Source organism: Bactrocera oleae, chromosome 3 (genome assembly GCF_042242935.1).
Source record: "Bactrocera oleae isolate idBacOlea1 chromosome 3, idBacOlea1, whole genome shotgun sequence".
NCBI classification, from domain to species: domain Eukaryota; kingdom Metazoa; phylum Arthropoda; class Insecta; order Diptera; family Tephritidae; genus Bactrocera; species Bactrocera oleae.
In genome coordinates, this window is record NC_091537.1 from 83,147,480 (window position 1) to 83,168,611 (window position 21,132).

The 21,132-nt window shown below is 32.9% G+C and overlaps 1 protein-coding gene across 5 annotated transcripts in view; it reads right to left on the minus strand.

Annotated features, from left to right (window-relative positions):
- Positions 1-14,489, minus strand: part of Rchy1 (Ring finger and CHY zinc finger domain containing 1) — a 32,366-nt gene extending 17,877 nt beyond the window's left edge. For 2 of the 5 annotated variants that reach the window (XR_004978061.2, XM_036370558.2), the window contains exons 1-2: positions 14,289-14,487; positions 3,859-5,984 (exon numbers count right to left, since the gene is read on the minus strand). Coding sequence is in view for 1 of the 5 variants with exons in the window: in XM_036370558.2 (XP_036226451.2) it covers positions 3,859-5,760 (1,902 nt within the window). In the remaining 4 variants the exon portion in view is untranslated. Of the gene's footprint in view, positions 1-3,858; positions 5,985-7,729; positions 7,989-13,913; positions 14,268-14,288 lie in introns of those variants that run through there. The other 3 variants (XR_004978062.2, XR_011395507.1, XR_011395506.1) reach the window with 3 other exon arrangements.
- Positions 14,490-21,132: the final 6,643 nt, after the last annotated feature.

The window sequence follows — 21,132 nt, forward strand, 5'->3', positions numbered from 1 at the left end:
AACAACTTAACCAAATATAAAAATAACTTTCGTGCTATCGCAGTTGTTATGTTTTCTGTCTCTCTATCTTGCATTGTAGCCAAGCGACGTTGCTCGACCATTAATGTAAGATTTTTGTTTATTGTGTAAATACGATATTCAATGCGATATTACACGGGCTGAGGTCGGCGCTCAGTTTGTTGATACTGTGTATTTGTAGAGACAACTTTTATATGGTTAATTTGTCGGTTTTTTTCGAGAAATGTAACTGAAATCAAAGTTTAATTAGCATTTAATTTATACATATGTGGAAAAAGGCTATTACCTAAAATAGGTCGCTTATAAGATGTTAGATAAGTTGTAAATATTAGAGACCTCGCAAGTGTCAGTTATAACTAGGGAGATTAATTTTTTTTTGTTCAACATGTAATCATACATTTCACAACAATTAAGCGTGTAACTTATGGTGAGGCAGACAAAATATTGTAGTTAATATATGACACACAGATGGCGCCGTAGCTTCATAATAAGAATATTTCGTAAAACTGAGAATTTGTAGCGTCATTAGATGAAGTTTTTGTATAAATATCTAAAATTTAACTTGCTACAGACCTCAGTTTGTTCAAATACACGGTGAAATATATACAATCGTGCTTCAACAATTAGATAATAGATGATAGTTGCAATTTTTTGTATAGTTCTCGAAGTCCAACAGTCATAAAAACTTACAGACTACTGAAATTCGTGATTCCATTGGAAATACAACATTTTTAGTATACTTTTTGTCAATCCATGGTAAAATGGACAGACAAACCTTTCGCGCCATAAACAAGCAGACACTATATGCCATACATATGAAGATCAAAAATCAGACAAACATAAAAAATGTTTGTTTGGATATCAGAAAAAAAATTTATTAATTCGGTTTGCGCACGCAGTTTAAATGGAGCAGTTCTGATCAAATTTGATAAGTTTGTATTGACTTTATTTTTAGCGGCGCAATCTGCAGGAAGAGGTTCAAAAAGGGTGTGGACACAAGTTACCTTGATTTCTACACTAAATAGTTGATTGTAACCCCTAAAAAGCTCGAAGTAATACCTGGTTCTATGTTCATTTATTTTTTTCCACCTATAAATATGCTTTCTATTACTTTGAAATACGATATATGGTGGAAAATATTATGTCAGAATCGCGTGCGATCTACATACGAGTATGTAGGTGTCGCCGAGTCAATGCTCTCCTCTATACACAGCGACATCTCTGCGCTTTGCGATTACTAACCAACTAAGATTATTGCTTTAATATGTCATCTTAAGTCTCTTTAATGCTTCCTTACACAATTTCAGACACTTCTTGGATCATCCACCATCAAGTACCATATTTAGATGCAAGAAAGTACCATATTTCTTTCTCTTATCTTCTTGTTGTTCTATTATACACATCTTGAATTCCCCTTTAGTCTATAAGTATACAGCATTAAGCAAGAATTTGAATTGTTATCCACCTCTTCAGTTTGTCTTTAGTCTGTATTGCAATAAGAAAGCATCTAGGACGTTACATACAGTTCCGCCCACTATACTTCTTTAATCTGTCTCTTAGGCAGTCTCTAAATGGATTATGTTACGTATATTACACAGTTTTATCTTGAACATGGTTACACGACTGAGCTATCTCTGTACTAATTGCTTACTATTGTTTACAAAAAACGCAAATAAGAAAATGCCAAAAAAGAAATAAACTTTGAATTTCGAGAAAAATTTACTTTTTTTCATAACCATCAACAAGATCTATACATTTCTGGCCTATGCTCGTTTTTGGCCAATTAAACCTAACTAAGCGCTGGTATCTAAAAGTGTGGTGGGTTTTAAATAATATATGTGTACAAACATAGCTACCATCCTTCCAATAAGACTAACTTTTGAGACATTGTATATTTTTAATAAAAATATGTATTTATGTATATTGTGTTATGAAACTAAGAAAGAAACTCTTCAAAATGAGTAGGGGTACAATAGTAATATCTAATCAGTTGAGTGTATTACACAGTTGTATTTATGTATATATGATATGTATTTATGTATTTTATTTATGTATTTATAGTATAAATGTAAGTATAAACATATGAGTATAAGCATATTGCGAACTCGTTACAGCCAGAAATTGTCGTGAAAAGTTACTAAATTCGGGTTTCAGCCAGTTGTTTGTTTAGCGTCAGCTGTTACTACTGCTGCTCTTGGAAAGTGAAATTATTGATGAAGATGCACTTTTACTTCCGCGAAAGTTATGTTAAGCTTTTCAAATATTATTGTTTGTATATCGTGCGTTTAAATGTTTAAGGAAAAAAAATCTGCTAATTATGAGTTTAAATTTCTTCAAAATACAATAAACTTTTAATGAAATATTTGTACTTATGAATGTGGGGTGAATATCTAATATATATTTTAAATAAAAAAAATTTTATATTCAGTCATAAGTATGCTTTAATACTCAGCCACCCAAATGGAAGTCGAAAAACTATGTAAAGTGTTATACGCGGCGTATGAGTGATTTTACTGACAGGATTTGTAAGCATGTTGGGCGGCCAGACATAATACCGCTGAACTGAATTAAAAGAAGAAAACACGTTAACTGCTGCTGCATCAAAGTTATAATACCCTACCTACAAGTGCATTTCTTATAGCATAAAAGTGTATAAAAATTATTTATCGTAATTTAGTTCGGTCAGTTTGTATGGCAGCCATATGCTATAGTGGTCCGATCTAAACAATATGTTCGCAGATTATAGCGTTGCTTTGAATAATAAATCTTGCATAATTCCATGCAGATATCTTGTCAAATAAAAAAGTTTTCCATATACGAATTTGATTTTGATCGGTCAGTTTGTATGGCAGCTATATGCTATAGTAGTCTGATAGTAGTGGTTCTGACAAATGAGTCGGTTTTTTGGCAGAAAAGGAGGTGTGTAAAATTTCAGATCAATAACTGAAAAACTGAGGGACTTATTCGTGTATTTACAGACAGGCAGACAGATGGACTGATAGGTAGACAGACGGATCGAATCAGATCGTCACGTTGATCATTTATATATATGCTTATAGGGGTTTCGACATTCCCTTCTAGGGGTTACAAACTTCGTGGTCAACTAGAGGTGATTATCGTCTATATACATGTATGTTGAATACATATGTAACTATACGTATATATTTTCAAATGTTTCAAACATAAATAATGATCAAGCCTTTAATAGGTCACACAGCAGACGATTATACTTTCTTCCTAAAAAAAAAAATTTAAAATCAGTACTCAGTATAGCTAAAAAAAAATAACGATGCTTTCGAAAAAACTTGGTAATGCTAGAAACTTATGAATCCTTAGCTTTCGAAAACCCCGAAATTATGAATCAAAAACATTTTTATCATTCGAAGAACTGACTGAGTTAGACCGCTTCGCGTAATTTCTAGGTTAAATTTGAAGTTTTCGACCTAATAATCGAATTTTCGAAATTCGAAAAACGTGCTAAAGGTCATAGCAATCTTGAAGTCAATATGGCAAAAAAGAGAAATGTGAGAGGAAGCTTCAATTGACATCACTAAGCACCAAAAACTCAAATTTCGCTTACATAACCTAAAAAATATTTAGGCAAGCAAGTTGACCCAATTTTCGAACATATTTGAACATGTAAAATATCAAATTTTTCGAATGTTAAAACATGCAAACGAACCGATTAACATATAGAAATCGAGTGCAGAGGTAATAGAGGAACAAAACAAAAACAATTCAAACGCAAGGCTCACTGCAACAAGTTGCGGCGCACGAAGACGAAATTAAAACTCGAAAGTCGAATTAAAAACTGTTATACAATAATCAGGAAAAACTTACCACAAACATGGCGCGGCGCTTGTAATGCGCACAACCGAAGCGCAAATCCAAATCGAAGCTAACGGGCGACAGCGGCAACGAGGACGTGGTGGTTGTCGTGCTGGCCACAACAACATCCGAAATACTTTTGTTGCCGCAAATGACTTGATTATCATTATCTTTCGCTTTTACTGATTTCGTGCCTGACTGCTGCTGTTGTTGGTGCTGCGCTTGTTGCTGTAGCAGCTGTCGCTGTTGTGTGTCTTGTTGCTGCGAGGCATGCACGACAGTCTGCGAACGCGTTACGCCATCCATTGTGGCAAGCTGCGGTGATGCGCTTATTGTTGTTGTTGTTGTTTTTGCTATTGTTGTTATTGCCTCAATTGAAGCATTAGCACGCTGTGTCGCATTTGTGATTATTGCTGGTGATGGTGCAAAGTTTACTTTTGTCGCTGCTGATGTTGATGTCGCTGTTGGCTTTGTACATGTGGCAGCGCCGCGGACATGATCTTCATCGCCGCCAACATCTTCACTATCACTTTTCTTGCCACTCAATAGCTCTGACTTTGGCAACGCTTTACTCACGCTTTTGCTACAGCTCTCACTTGATCTGTTGCTGTTGTTGTTGTAGCCAATCATCATATTGCCATCGCTGTGGCTCAACGCCGCTGCAGCGTCAGCAATCTTAAATGAAGCTGGTGTGGAGAATGATTTGCGTAGCGTAAGCTTTGTCGTCTTGACTTTCGTTCTTTCAATTGTTGGCGATGTTATTGTTCTTGTTGTTGTTGTTGTGTTTACTTTCATTGTTGTGCTTGTTTTCTCGCTGATCAGTGCGTTGGTTTCCGGTTGCGCAGCTTTTGCTATTGTTAGCGTTATCATTTGTTGTTCTTGTTGTTGTTGCTCTGGCGCATTGCTCCCATTACTGTTGTTGTTGCTGTCATCTTTTATCATTCTCATGTTTTGCTTGTTTTTACAGTTGTTGTTGTCAATTGCTTGTTCACAGTCCTTTACGCTGTTGTTGTTGTTGTTGTTTTTGCTGCTGTTTATTGTTTGTTGTTGTTGTTGTTTTTGCTGATTAATATTACCCGCCTTGCTGTGTTTATTATAACAACGAATGTTATTGTTGTTACTACTGACGCTACTACTCAAGCTATTTTGTTGCTGCTGCTGATTGTTGCCGCTACAATTGTGCTTGTTGTTGTTGTTGGCATTGTATATTTGTTGTTCGGCGTAAAGTGATGCTTTTAAATTGATTTGATTGAGGTCCCTTGTTATGGACAACATGTGTTCAGCTTGTTGCTGTTGTTGTTGTCGTTGTCCCATGTGTTCTTGTTGTTGCCGTCGTTCATGCGTTGTCACAGTTGTCGTCGTTGTCGACAATTGATTGCGAGCATTAATCAACATCGATGAGTCTAATTTGGCACCAGTTGTTGCTGTTGATTTGTTGTCCGTGTTGTTATTGTTGTTGTTGTTTACATTCTTATGCGCATTAGTATTGTTGTTATTGTTCTTGCTATTATTGTCGCTGATGATTTTAATTGCCATTGCTGGCTTCAATTTAGTCCTCGCTTCCTCGCCATTGCCCGCCGCCGCAGTCGACTCCTTGGCACCCCCCACCAGTCGCATTGTTGTCAACGTGCTATATGCAACGTTGAAACATTCTCGGCTTGTCATCGTTTCAGCCTGTGCTGTTGGACGCTGTCGTTGTTGTTGTTGTTGTTGGCTTGCGGCTGTCTCGTTGGCGGTGGTTTGTTGTAGCGGCAGGTTGTTGCTGGCACCGCTGTTGCAATAGGGGTGTGTTGTTATTGTTGGCATGCGTTTGTAGGTGTTGTTGTTGCTGCTGGATTTTGCACCGCCAAAATTTGGCTCTATGTGATTGTTGCCAAAATTATTTGCTGAATTTACGCGTGTTGTTGCATGCATGTTGTTTTAGCACTTGTTGTTGTTTTTTTTTTATTAAATATTAGTTTTCACTACACTTCTATGGTAAAATTTTGTACACAGTTGCGTATTTAATATTATCATATATGAATATATGCTTGTATGTAGGTATATATGTGTGGCACTAAGCTTTTTCTTGTTCTTCACTATCTTAGCATAACCTTACCATGCACAACACATACAAATCAGGTTCAACTACACAATGCCTTTAGTAGAGAAAAACACATGAATAGAAAAAATCAAAAAACAAAAAAATAAAAATAAAAAAAATTTAAAAAAGTTACCAGAAAATTGCGGACAACACGTTGCATATACAACTACGTTCGAAATAACAGCAGCGGCTTGTGAAAACTAAAATAGTGATATTTATACCCTGAATATACCCTAAGTTTGTCACAAAGTTTGTAACACCCTGAAGGAATCGTCGGAGAATCTATAAAAAATATATATAAATGATCAGTTTGACGATCTAAGTCGATTTAGCCATGTCCGTTGTCTGTCTGTATACCATATACGTGAACTAGTCCCTCAGTTTTCAAAATATCGTTGTAAACTTTGCACATGGCTTTCTCTCCCCAAGAAGCTGATAATTTGTCGGAAACACCGATATCGGCCTTCTATAGCATATACCTGCCATACAAACTGAAAGATCAGAATCAAGTGCTTGTATGGAAAAATTTTTCATTTGACGAGATATCTTCAAGAAACTTGGCATGAGTTATTGTCTAAGACAGTGTTGCAATCTCCGAATAAATTGTTCAGATCGGATCACTGTAGGGTATAGCTGCCATAAAATATTGCCCGTCTATGTTTAAATTGATTTTTGTTACAGTTACCGCATTCATGGAAACCCGTTATTATTAATTGGTTCAACAGTTCTTTAGTGAATATCGCTCTTTTGAAAATATATTTCTTTAGCAAAAATGGGTCCGGCCAGAGATTGTTCTAAAAGAAAACAAAATCTTATTAAAGATGTTTGGTGGAGGGAAAATCTTACAAGTTTATCCAAGATTTGTTCGGATATTGTGCCAAAACATTTACGAATGCAAAAAAATGAAGCCAAATCCCGAAAAAAGGAGACGAAAAGAGACTCTTTCGCGACCACGGTTGAGTTGTGGTTTTGGCACGAGAAAAGCCATTTTGTACCCTTAAAAAATAATTAAATTTGAGTTAAATCTTGGTAATACTGCGTGCACAATAAGAAAAAAAAAATTGATAACAGCTTAACTTTTCGGCAGGAATTCAAGAAAGGTACGAATTACTTCAACCCCGGCATGTGCAGGCCAGAGTTCAATTTGCTAAGGAGCACCTGCATTGGTCAGTCGAAAAATGGTGCAACATATTGTGGTCCGACAAAATGAGAATTTTTTTATTTGGTACTCAAAGACGCCGGCAGTTCGTAAATACTGCTGCAAAATTCTTCATTTTATCCAAGATATCTTTCTTGCACGAAAAAAACATGGAGGTACCAAAATCAAGATATGGAGCGGCTTCTCTTACTATCGTACATTTTTATTGGATTAAGAAATTGCCAATTGTACGTTGAAATATGGCTCTATAAATGAGACAACGACTCCTTACATACCAGCAAGTTGGCAAAAAATTGGTTTGCTTCAAATGGAGTTGCGATAATGAGTTGACTGGCTAAGTTAGTCACCTAACCTTAATTCAATGGAGAATCTTTGAGTAGAAATCAAGGAAGCTATAGGTGAAGAGAATGCGTTAAAGATAAATAGACAAAGTTCTCAATGTTTGAAATTGAAGATCATGAAATTATAAGAAACGGTATTCTGACTGGAATATATAATAAAAATCAAATACATTATTTTTTCTTCAATAAAATTCCTGGTTATGCCACTGCTATTATTTCGAATGCTTATGTATATAAATGCATAAGTATACACACATATACGGACGAGTATATGGTTTGTGTATGTATATAATATAATACATTTTGCATGCATAAATTCACTCCGGCTCTCGCCAAATCGCTTCCCGTTTTCAAATTTGTGTTTGTTGTTATTTTTATTGTTGTTGTCGATTTTTTATTTTGTATGCGCGCCACATTGACTGCCCTTAGAGCGACTTTTTCAGCTGTTTGCTTAACGAAATTTTTTATTAAAGTACTGCGTGGTTGCCTCTTGTTGGTGTTATCAATTTTAGCACTATATAGGTGTTTGTTGTTGATTTTGTATGCACATAATAATATTATTTTATTTTTTGTTGCTAACGTTTTCATGCTTTCATATATGGTATATAAAATATATATTTATATATACATATATTTTTAATTTTACATTTACATACATACATATGTATGTGTGGTTGTTATTGTTGTTTCTTTAATTAGAAAGCATCCTAAATCAATATCAATCACTAAACTTTTTTTTACAATTTTAATTTAACAAAATTTTACAGTTAACGTCAGTGAAAATTGTGCTCATAAACTCCTCATTTTCGTTAATCTAATAGCACGCCTCGAAGCTTCGCGCACGAGCACTTGCTGGTGTATTTTAGGGAGCGTATAACTGTATGAGTGTTTTATGATGTTTTAACAGTCATTGAAAACGTGTGTTACACATTAGAAGTTTGTGCGTGCGTGTGCAAGTGGATTTGCTTTATAAAAAATTTAAATTTATGTGATAAAATCATCACACACACACATATAAAGAAAAATGCAAGTATTAGTGCTGTGTGACGCTGTTCGCAACTGCTATAACGGAGCTTCGTGTTCGGTATTTCGAGATATTTCGGGATATGTCAAACGATCGTCACATTTCAATTTGACTTCTTGCAGAAATAATCACTGAAATACAGCCGAGAGCAGTAAGGAAATTTAAAACTGCTAAACCTTGAAGACTGGAGACACATTTACGGTAATAAAAATAAGATAAAAGTACTGTGGGCAATGTAAGAAATGCTAATCATTCGCTCGTAACTAAAAAAGTCTAAATGCCATCGTAGAATATTTATCGAAACAATAATCAATGTTTAACCTGATGTTCGACTGGTGATAGTGTTCTCTCTATCAACTAAAAAACCAATGAGCCTTGTCTGTTTCATTTTTTCTGCAAGTTCACCAATATATAGTGAACACTTTTTATTTGAACAATCGACCTAAAAAGATAACTGAATTCACAAAAAAGTTTAGATTACACAAAAATAAATGAAGAAAATTGTCCTTCCTTTAAGCTGATAGCTATATATCCGATTGAAAATTGGATTTCAAAGAGTTCTTAAATACTTTTAAGTGAATAATAACCATCTGTATAGAATTTTTCGAATAATAGAGAGAGAACTTCCAAACATGAATCAGCAACATTATCTACAAAGGTGGTAGCTATCATGGAAGAGATTTAGACACAAAATCGTATTGAATGGCTGGTTAAAGAGAGAACTTGGATTAGCTGATATGGTGAGATTTCATAAAACTCAATGTGACAACAAAGGGTTCCCCATCGAAAATGAAAGAGTTGTAGTCCGAATTGCGTGCTAAAGTATGCTATTCGCTTGGCTGGGCTTGCTCAGTGTTAGACAAGACGTATGAATTGGAAGCAGCGAGGGCTTTCCTTATGAAAGAGACAGACTACGACTACTGGCATTCAATGTGACAAATGAAAGGTCAAATAAAATATTTGAACAATAAAAATGAAAGTAATGAAAAATTTATTGTAACAAAGTTCATATATAAAGCTTCAACATTGCAAAAACAATATACAGGGTGGTCAATAAAGTGGTTCTTACTTCAAACGTTTTCAAACAATACTACTTGACAGCATATGATATCTTTAAAAATGTTGCTAGAAAACGCATTTTAGTTAACAGTGAGCATAACAGAGGTATGTTAGAAGATGTATGTCTAATGGCCCGCTAAGTTGGGATTAGTGAAATCGTGTTTCATAAAAAGGGCTTATTTGTAATTTCTTGTTGATTTTTATATCTTGAAAAAGGTATATTAAGGTTGCTACGAGGTTTGTAAAATCCAAAAAGAAAAGTTGAAGGCCCTATAAAAAAAACATATATATATAGTAACAATCAGCGTAACGAGCTGAGTCAAACTATGTCCGTCTGTTTTTATAATCGAACTAGTCCTTCGGTTTATGAGATATCCATCTGAAATTTCGCCCCCTAATTTTTACCCCAAGAAGCTGCTCATTTGTCGGAATCGCCGATGTGAGACCACTATAGAATATAGCTGTCGTACAAACTGATCGGTCAAAATCAAGTCCTTAAGTGGAAAACATTCGTATTTGATAAGATATCTTCACGAAATTTTGTATGAATTATTTTCCAAGAAAATGTTACTATCAGCGAACATATTGTTCAGATCCGATTACTATAGCATATAGGTGCCATACAAACGAACCGATCCAAATCAAGTTCTTGTATGGAAAACTGTTTTAGTTGTTAAGATAACGTCACAAAATTTGGCATCGGTTAGTATGAAAAACAACACTACAATCTAGGAAAAAAAATTTCAGATCGAATCACTCTACATTTATATATATGTATGTACAAGTATATTTTGCTGCCATATAAACTGGCTGATCGAAATCAAGTTAAAAATCTTTTTAGGCTTGAAGAATTGGACCTGTGAAGAGTATTATAGCTTCGGTGAAGTTGCGTTTTTCATTGAAAGCTCACCTAGGAAAATATGTATGAAGCACCCTGTAGTTGCATATATACATGTTCGCTTTATGTGAAATGAATTACATTTGACTTTCAAATTGCTAAACAAAAGTAATGAAAACATTGCATATTTAAGACCTTGATACACATGACAGTAGTAAATTATTTAATGAAACATACTTTTTAATAAAAAACAAATGTCATTGAAATTATTTTTCAAAGCGCAATCGTACATAAAAGTGTAGTATGAAATATCGAGCATTAACGAGCCTCTATACTTTTCATACAAATTGGGTCAATCCTTTTGTTCTACTGGCTTTCTGTTGCTAGGGCGTTAAAGCAGGGAACTTAAAAGAACGAGAAGGTGCAGGTCAATTACGTAATCTGGTTAAAGGGTTGCGAACTTTTAAATTCAAAAATTTGGGATTAAAATTTAATTTTTATTTTTTATTCCCGATGTGAATACCGGTGGGAATAAAATTTGAAAATATTACTTTTTAATGAATTTGAATGAATGAAAAATTTTTAAATTTTTTTAATTTTTAATTACATACATTTTTTTTTGTTTTTTAATCGGGTAGTTGGATGAAAAATTAAAAAATAAATTTAAAGTTAAAAAATAAAAAATAAATTTTTAGTCCGGTTTTTGGGATTCCGTATTTGGGATTACAAAATAAAAGGAAAAAATTAATTCAAATGTCCATAATTTTTTAATGCATTATTTGCAACTCTATATAAAAAATGGCAAACTATTTTCACACAAACACACACACACATGCGCACAATTTTGATTTTTGCCTTTGCATGCCTACAAAACCACTGAACGAATTTCATACGCAACGTTTTCACTGGCTGTCAGTCGAATACGCACAAACGACTTAGTGCATGCCAACGGCGTAAGGTTGCCAGTTACATTTACACAAACACGCGCACATGTGCCCGGCTGCATGCACTTTTACAATGTTTACAAAACACGTTGAAGGCGAATGCCACGCCATAAAAAGTTGATACCTCCCAAAAAAACAATAAACTATATAAATACGTATACGAAAATTTGCCTATGAAACGCTTTACATACATACACATCTACATTTATGTATATATTTGCATTCGCGTCGCGATCATTTAAGCTCCAGATCGATCAACAGACTGCGAAGTGGGGTAAAGCGCCAACAAACAGTGGCGACTACTGCGCACAAAAAAATTAACAAAATAAAAAAATAACACGAAATTTTTGTTAATTAAGCTATGGACAGTGCCGATGACGATGATGACGAGGATGACGACGACAACGACAACGACGTTAAACGAGAGTCAACAGACGTGCGCAAAGTCGCTGTAAAAGGCACCGCCTGTCGCAGAGCAAGCCAGCGCCACTATTTGTCTATTGGTATGTCGCAAAGCTTGTGCAGTTAACGATAGGAAAATTTTTAATTTTATTTTGAGAAATTTTTTGTATCATGGTATTTAAAAATATGCATATATAATATGTATGCACTATTTTTTGGCTGCGCGGAAGAGTTGAAAAAATATTTTTGAGTTTAAATTTTTTTGAACTAAAATATATAAAAATATTTTTTTTGTATAATATATAATATTAGATATATTTTTTATCTGCGCGGAAGAATTGAAAATATATTTTTAAATTAATTTTTTTTAAATAATATTTAAATATTTTTTTTTTAATAATATTTGTTAGTATTTTTGGCTAATTGGGAGTTATAAATATTTGCATAAACTAAATTTTCTTTAAATTGATTATAAATATTTTTTTAACAGTATTGAATTTTTTTGAATAATAAATTATTACATATATATTGTATATATTTTTTGGCTGCGCGGAAGAGTTGAAAATATATTTTTGCATTAAAATTTTTTTGAAGTAAAATATTTACATAGTTTGTTTTTTATGGTATATTATATTAGATATACTTTTTAGCTGCGCAGTAGAATTGAAAATATAGTTTTAAATAATATTTTAATATTTTTGTTTTTATAATATTTGGAAGTATTTTTGGCTGCGTGGGAGTTAAAAATATTTGCATAAATAAAATTTTCTGTAAATTATATTTAAATATTTTTTTTAACAGTATTGAATTTTTTTATTAAATTAAATACACATATGTATGTATGGTATATATTTTTGAAATATTTTTTTCAAATAATATTAAAAATTTTTTTATAACATTTTTTATTGTTTTAACATTTATCAATTAAGTTTCCGTTTAATTAATTTTTTATATATTTAAATATTTGACACAGGTTACTACCCATGACAGCGCTATAATCTACGCAGAAATTGTTCAGATCGGACGACTTTAGCATATAGCTGCCATACAAACTGATTTACTAAAATCAAGTTGTTGTATGTTAAGTTTTTATTTGTGAAAGGTATTATGACGTCGGTGCGACAAATTTTTCTTTTTTAATATTTTTGTTCGGTTTAATTTTTTTTAATATAAATTGTATTTCTTTTGTATTTTATTTTACTACTTTCGTTTCATTTAATTAAGTTTTAAAGTATTATTTTTTTAATTGATTTAATTGCAGTTTTATTTTGTATTATTTAATTTAATTTTAGTTTTTTAATTTTATTACAATACTTTGGATTTTTATTAACTTAGTTTTTGTTTTTATATTATTTCTTATTGAAATTAGTATTTTTTTTTTTAAATTTTAACGTTCAATTTAATTAAATAAACTTTATATATTACTAAAACTTAAATCGTGTTGATTAATTAAATTTATTTTTACAATATTTTTATTTTAAATTGTTATATTTTAATTAATTTAATTTTTTTAATTCCTCTTAAATTTTTATTTTATTTCTGTTAATGTAATTTAGTTTTATTGCCATTGAATATTAGTTAAACTATGTTTTTATTTCATTTGTTTTACTTTATTGTTATCTTAACTTATTTTACAATGTTCAATTTTTATTTTAAATTTGTTATACTTTATTAATTTAATTTAAATTTTTTTATTATATCTTAATAGTTTTATTTTTAATTATATACTTTTTTATATTTTATTTTAATTTATTTTATATATTTTGAATTTTGTTATTTTTCATTATTTCATTCGTTATTTTACTTTTTCACAAATGCTCATATTTTATTTCTCACTAATTAATTTTTAATCCGTTTTTAATATTTTGCTCACTCTGGTGTATTTTGATAATTTGTTTAATTTTATTTACTTGTCTATTATTTCATTTACTTTTTTATGAATTTTATTTACTTATTATTACTATTCTTATTTTGTCTAGCAGCAGTTCTTTCCATTCCACTCATTATCAATTTGATTAAAAATTGTTTTCCGCATTTGCGAGTTTTGTTACTGTTGTGTTTTGTTGTTATTTACTTTGTCGATGAGAGTATTTCGCTGATATTTGACTATTCGTATTTTTGTTTTTGTTCCATAATTAATTGGCGCATTACGGCACTGGCAGCACTTATGCGCTGCCCAATCGATTATAAATATGTATTTATGGATTATATACATACATGTAAATATTTATATACAATATACATATGTATGTATGTGCCGCGGCAAACACTTCTGCGTCAACGCTTCTCAATTACAACAATTTAGGCGAATTAATTTCACTGCATAACAATTAACCTAACGATCGCAGACACACTGTTCGAACGCCGAATACTTGAAATTTGACAGTTATTAACAAGAAAACAAGCGTTTGTCAAAAAAACAAAAACACAATAATTAAAATAAATTTGTCAAGTGAAATTTGTGTCCGTTACACCGCCGCATTACACCACAGGCAACTATTTAACCGACATATCGCAACAGACTACACCACACTACACATTTAACTGATATCGCTAACCACGCACAGCACACCGCGCGCGCCGCACACCTACCTTCGGCACAGTGTACGCTTCAGCACCAGTCTCACTCTCAGGCCACAGCTCCAGCCTCAGCATCTAATTGATTGCCTTAAATTGCTTGGCGAGCACTACGACTACTCGTATAACGGGGTAAATGTGCGCGCGCGTTACGTATCCGTGCCAGCTACTTGAAGCTTTTGCCACTCACTGATTTCACATTGGCATTTGCATGCGCACATATGCTACACCAGCCAGCGCGCTATCGGTACACCAGCGATGAGCGCCGCGTCAGCATCCGCGGCTGCAAAGCGTAGCGCACGACGCGCAAAAAACAGCGGCGCCTGCCTGACAGTGCATCTAGTCTCTGTTATAATCAGCATAAGTTAGAAGTCAAGTCAAGTCAAGTCGACAAGTGCTCAATAAAAATAACAGCGCTCCTTAAAACGCTCATAAGCGCACTCTCCGAACGCTTCACTTGTTGTTGCTGTTGCTTCTGTTTCGCTTTCGTATGTCTATATGTATAGCGCTAAGCTTGGCTTTAAAAGAGCGCTGCGCACAGCTTGTGGTAGATAAGCAGCTCCAATTTGGGTGAAGCGTCACAGCAACGACAACAACAACATAAGCTAAAAAATCACAAATTCGAGAAGCTTGGTTGGCGCTGAGTGGCGGCGCGCTCCCTCGTGCTAAGCGCCGCAAACTCGCGAAAATATTTGCGAGTAACGCCACATTTAAGCGTGTGTTCAATTTAAGAGGCAACAACAAAAACAACAACAACAATGTCAATAGCCAAAATATAAGTTGTGTGTCGAAAATGCAACTAATTAATATTGCCATTGGTTTGCGATTTAGCACTATATATGTATCTACTTATATATATATACAAACATATGTATGTGTATATAAGTATATACAATTTTATACATATATACTTATAAGCTCTTGTACATTTGTATACAGTTTCGAGTTTGACTTTGCATTTATTACAAATCTTGTTAATTTACCTTGCTACATTGGTTTACATGTTGTTGTTGGCTTTGCTGTTTTAATTTTTTGTTAGTGTTGTTATTTCTGTTATTTTTTTTATTTGCTTGAATTTATGTTATTTATGCGTAGCAGGTAAAAGTTGTTGCCAAACTGGCTTGGTTGTTAACTTGTCGCGCGGCTTACAACACGCAAAAACGCATACATACATACATACACACACACATACATATAGTCAAACATACATACAATGAAGTACATGCAAAAACGATTTCAAATCGGTGATTTTTTTTGTTGTTTTTGGGTTTTTGTTATAAATTGCTATTGGAATATTCTAAATAAGCTCGAAATAAATTAAAAAATCTACAATCATACATACATACTTGTATGTACAAAGTTAGATATAGATATATTTATAGTACAAAGCTTGATTTATATCCATTCTATTCCAATAACACTCGGGTGTACGTAACCTTTTCCAAAAATTTTTTTTTTTTTATAATCTTCAGTTCTGTGAGCGAACATGCGTTAAAAAGTCTGAAGTTTGCATAGGAAAGCTCGTCATGTCAAATATTTACTTCGTGGAACTCATACCTAAAGAAAACCACTGATCGAATGTTTTATTTGAGTGAAGTAGTCATGGAGGGAACAAGCATATACTTCGAGCAGCGGGTACTTAAATGAAGTCTATCTCCACAAATTCAATGTTTTCTTGTGTATATTCAAAAGTTATTGACAAATCATAAACTGTTCTCGGTTAAAAAATCAAAAACCCAAAGCTAACCCAAAGCTTAAAACGTGTCTCAGCTGTAAGAAATTTTGGCCGAAGGAATAAATCATCGCTGAAATAAACATCTACTTCGAAAACAAATGTTTTCTTTTAAAAAACATCTCTGAAAGATTGACTAATATCAAATCGCAGTCTGTCACTTAAACGACTAAGAAACACCGGAATTACTACAAGGCTAATGAGGTTGCTAGGACTGTTACTACAGTCTCATCAGCTGCAGAATGGGGACGGGTAGGAGGTCTGCTGGCTTCTTGCGGTTCACTACTAGATGGTTGAGCCTCAGGCTAGAATGACAATTGCTGATCAGTTCCTAGCAACTGTTTAGTCGCATAGCCTTTCTAGCCCAGGGAAAATAGTAAGATCATTTCACCCTCAGCAAAGTTCACCTTTGAATAGTGGTAAGACTGTCCGGATGCTAGTTGCTTAACCTGCTTGGCAGAAGTTGAAGTAAAATTAACTCAACCCTTCCTACACGAATATCGCGCCTTTGCCAGATCCAGCTAAGCTATCTTGAATTTCATACTTTCCAAATGAAGTAGCTGAAAACTGGCTTTAAAAAGGACTATATATGGCAGTCTAAGTGTGATCCTCCGCTATTTTGAGGGACAATTTAACCAAACTTAACCTGGCTACGTTGTATATTAAAAATAGGTTTACTCGAATATTTGATGCTTGGCTTTTAAAAGATACATTTTTCGTTATAAATATTCATAAATCTAGCACTGGTCCCTTCACTAAAGGTTATTAGTGTTACTGTTGTTGTAGGGCGAAGCTTGTTAAGTGTTGGGAAATCGGCGATGACATTCTGCCATAAAAAATTTTTTATACATTTTTCCATAAAAACAATAATTCGACGGCTGCTTAAAACACTTGGAGCCCGCCATTCAATATAAAATATATAATAACAATAATAGGTGCGATTACGGTAGCAAAACTGCTGAATTGAAGGTATTAGCTGGTGAAAACTGGTAATCACTGCAGCGCTGGAGAACCAACAACAATTTTTTATTTGGCTTTGTGATCAACTTTACATTAATTATTTCCTTTTCAGCGTATATACAAATGTATGCTGTTTTTTCTCAAACTGCTAATAAATATTTTAAATCTGTGCGAAGTAGCATGTCAACATGCCCACTGTACCTGGTAACAAAGCATTCATTAACTTTTTGGTTTGCGACTTGGCTAAATATTTAAGATAAGAGCTTTCAATGTGCAGTAAGTATCCGCAATGACATAAACCGTTAGTGGAACAGGGTGGTTTGTATGAAAAGGAATTAAGTGATTTGTAAAGATTAGACCATAGACTAACTTTCAAAAATTGAGTTCAAAATAAATTTAAGATTTGTCTTACTATTGACCGATATAGTATACGGCACAAAGTCAATATTAAGTTTAAAATTCGTATATTAGAAATATGGAGTTTAAGGTAGTATTGACAGGATTTTATGCATTTTAAAACAAAATATTACCAGAAAAATATATTCACTGATTAATTAAGCTACCTCACATATTGACAAATATATAAGGTAATCAGTCAAGCGGATTTTTGAAAGTCCTTACATTAGGTATTTGGGGTTTAGGCGAATGTCATAAAAACATTGTTTTTGAATTTCAGTAATATACCTTACCCAACCCTAGGCACTGGGGTCCACAGATTCCGTATTTGGGGCCTTAAAAAGTTATTGTCCGATTTCGACAATTTTTAGAATGTGATAAAATACTTTAAAGGCACTATTTGTGCACAAACGTCATTAAGTTGCGATTTATATACTGTAAAATGAATTACTTAGATTGAATTGAAAAATGTTATATATGAGTAGTAGGCATGGTTACAGGGTTACATCCACTTACAAGTCCGAAAAAATGCTTATTTTTGTAAGGTTTTTTTAAGTGCTTTTTATTTTACAAAAAAAAAAAAATGAAAATAAGGAGAAGAAAGAGAATTGTTCATATAGCCGATCTCCCGAAGGAGCTCCAGAAAAAGGTGTCTGACGGTGAGAAAGATATTTCGGCGTCAAATTATCTGAAACCAAAAACCAATTAAATTCAGTATTACGATAGATGAAAACAGGTAATGATCAAAGGATTAGTGAAAATTTTGATTTTTGAGAAAATGGCGGCTTCCCAAACAAAAAAATTAGTTCTTTGTGAGAAAATTTATCAAGTGGCTTAAAAAATCAAAATTATTGTCAAAGATCGTATTCCTTCGATCATTAGCTGATTTATTTATTTAAGAATGTCGTGTGAAAACTTCAAGCTGATCGGTTCAGCAGTTTGAGAGAAATTTTCCTCAACGACTCTGAAAACAGCGTTTTAAGTTTTGGGTAAGAAGTAAGAAAAAACGCGTTTAAAGTTCATATCTCCAAAACTATTTGCGGATGAACTTAAAATTTTCAGAGAGTATTCTCAAATAAATGTACATTCCAAAAATGCAAAGAAATTTTTTTTTTTAATTACAAGGCAAGTGGGTATAACCCCTTAAGGACATCAGGGAATCGCAACATATGTAGGCAAGTAAGTTAAAATCGCGTTATCAAGATGAAATTTGTATGTCACTTCGACTGAATACGTTTTCCAGTTAGCTGAGATGGCTCTTGAGCTAATTAGTTACTTCTGTGAGTTCTTTATAGGTGAAAGGATTAGGTTGAAAGGATTAAGTTGATATCGTTCAAGGTTGGCTATCGAGCAGTTGTTATTTGGACACTATTAAATGGCTTCCTGTGTTGGAAGTAATATTGCTCTACTTTTCCATACTTATTTGAAAAGGAAAATCATATACATATAAATATCAAATTTGAATATACAATAGTTGAACTCAATTAAATAATTCTACGAACCATGACTTACTTTTGCAAGGGAACGTATTTTCAAAGGAATTTCTGAAGAGCCAAGATATTTAATTATTTGTAAAAATTTAAATTGTTACAGAATTCGTTGTAAATTGTAAATTAAGCTACATCTACAACTATCAATGTATATATACATATACTTATATATACTTGAATATACATATATACATAAATAAGTACTATTGAAGCTCACACATACCATCGCATTTTTGAATAGAGTACATAGGGCTGCCATTTCATCCGAGAATTCGTGCACGTACGATATTCTAAAATTCAATAAACGATAGCAACGTTTTGAGTGCAGATGTCTTGTTTAAAATTCAGATATATACATTTACATGCGTCTGACTAAGCCTGGGAATGCCTGTGAACTACCAACTATACTCTATTGCTATTGCAAATGTCACAAAGTCAATCCAAAGGTGCTTATCAAACATAGCTAAATAAGCTAGCAATTCAAATATCCAGTATTGTGCAAAATTTATGCAACTAGTGGTGATATGGTTATTTTGGTTATATTCTAGCTACATCTATGAAAAATTAATTTCAAAAAATATTTTTTTTGCATATGTACATATGAAATGTTAATATAAATATATGAGAATACTCTCCAAAAATTTTATCCGGCAAATAATTTCGGAGATGTGAGCATATTTTTAAAATTTTTTTCTTAGGGTAATCGGCACCTAAACTTGTTTTTAGAGTCGATGTGCAAAATTTTTTAGAAACGTCGGCTAGACCAATCGGCTCGAAATTTTCACACGACCGTTCTAGGTTTATTTGTTAACTAATGATCCAAGAAATAAGATTTTTGGTAACAATTTCGATTTATAAAGTCACTCTGAATTGTAAATTTTTTTTTACTAAAAACCGTCTTTTTTAAAAAGCGAAAGCCGTCATTTTTACAAAAATCAACGCTTTAATCAGTCCTTTAATCATTAACTGTATTCATTTATATATTTATTATATAATAACAAATATTTTTGGTTTTTGGATTTGAGATAATTTTAAGTAAAGAAATCGTGCCACAGCCAGACACACCTTTTTTCGATGGTTCTCCTGGAAATTAGTTAAGGGATCAAGTGAATCCAAAATTTTTTAAAATGAATCGCCATTTGTTTGGTAAATGCAATAAAATAAATAAATAAATAAAAAAAATAAAAAAAAATAAGTGCGTTTTTTTTGGCTTCAGGGGATATAACCCCTTAATTGTATTGATGAAATTTGCGCAAAAATTACTCTGAAGAGAGAATAAGGGCACAAGAAATCACAGGTTTAAGATTTTGTCTAGTTAACATAATTTTGCACTCACTAAGTCTTAAAGTTTTACCGAAAAGCTACTCCAAATCAAGTTTAAAAAATTTGAGAAGGGGACTCGCTGATTTAAAACCTTTGTTTTCGACACATGCTATGTATATTTCAAATTTCTATCGGGTTTGGCCAGGTGACTAATCGGGACCAAACCAAAATGAAGTTCTTTCTCTCTCTCTGAGTATGTGTTTGGTCAGTATCGAATCCCCAAAATAGATTTATACTTACATATATTGTTTGACACTTTACGGATTTTTGAAGATGTGAGAAATCGCAAACTGAGGAAAAGAGCACTAAAGTATAGTAGAGCCTTCCCTTGATTTGAGGTTAATGCGACATTTTTCTTATCTAATTCTGCATCGGGCGTACTGCGAACGGCGTCCTAAGCGTTGCGTTACGATAAGCTCCAGATTTCTCTGGTTACTAAATATTACTCTTTCCCAATTGATGAAATACCAGATGCATTTATTTTCAAAATTGATTTTAAGATTAGAAATTTTTAAGTAATTCAAAAGTATAGATTAATTAATTTGTTACTGATTAGTATAACTTTTAAGCAATAGTACTCCAGATTGTTGATCGTTTACAATGTCTGCTGAAGAGGCAAATTAATTATTATAAATTAGGTTATGTACATATTTCCTTGTCACTTTTTCTTCCTTTCATTAACTTTATTTTTTTTTATAACCCCCGAACCTAGATTAAATAATAATAAAGTAGAATTAAATAGTTACCTAGTTTTTGAGCAACTTAGAAGTACAATTTGTTTATCTTTTAGTTCGGTAAACACAATTAAGTTTCAACTTTCAGCCATTAAGCTGCATAGGTTTGTCACCATACTGTACTTACATTCATACATTTGTCATATGCACACGTTCATGCTTGTCCATCGCGTTATGAGAATATCAACATAGTAAATTTTCTACAATTTTTCACATCCGTAGAA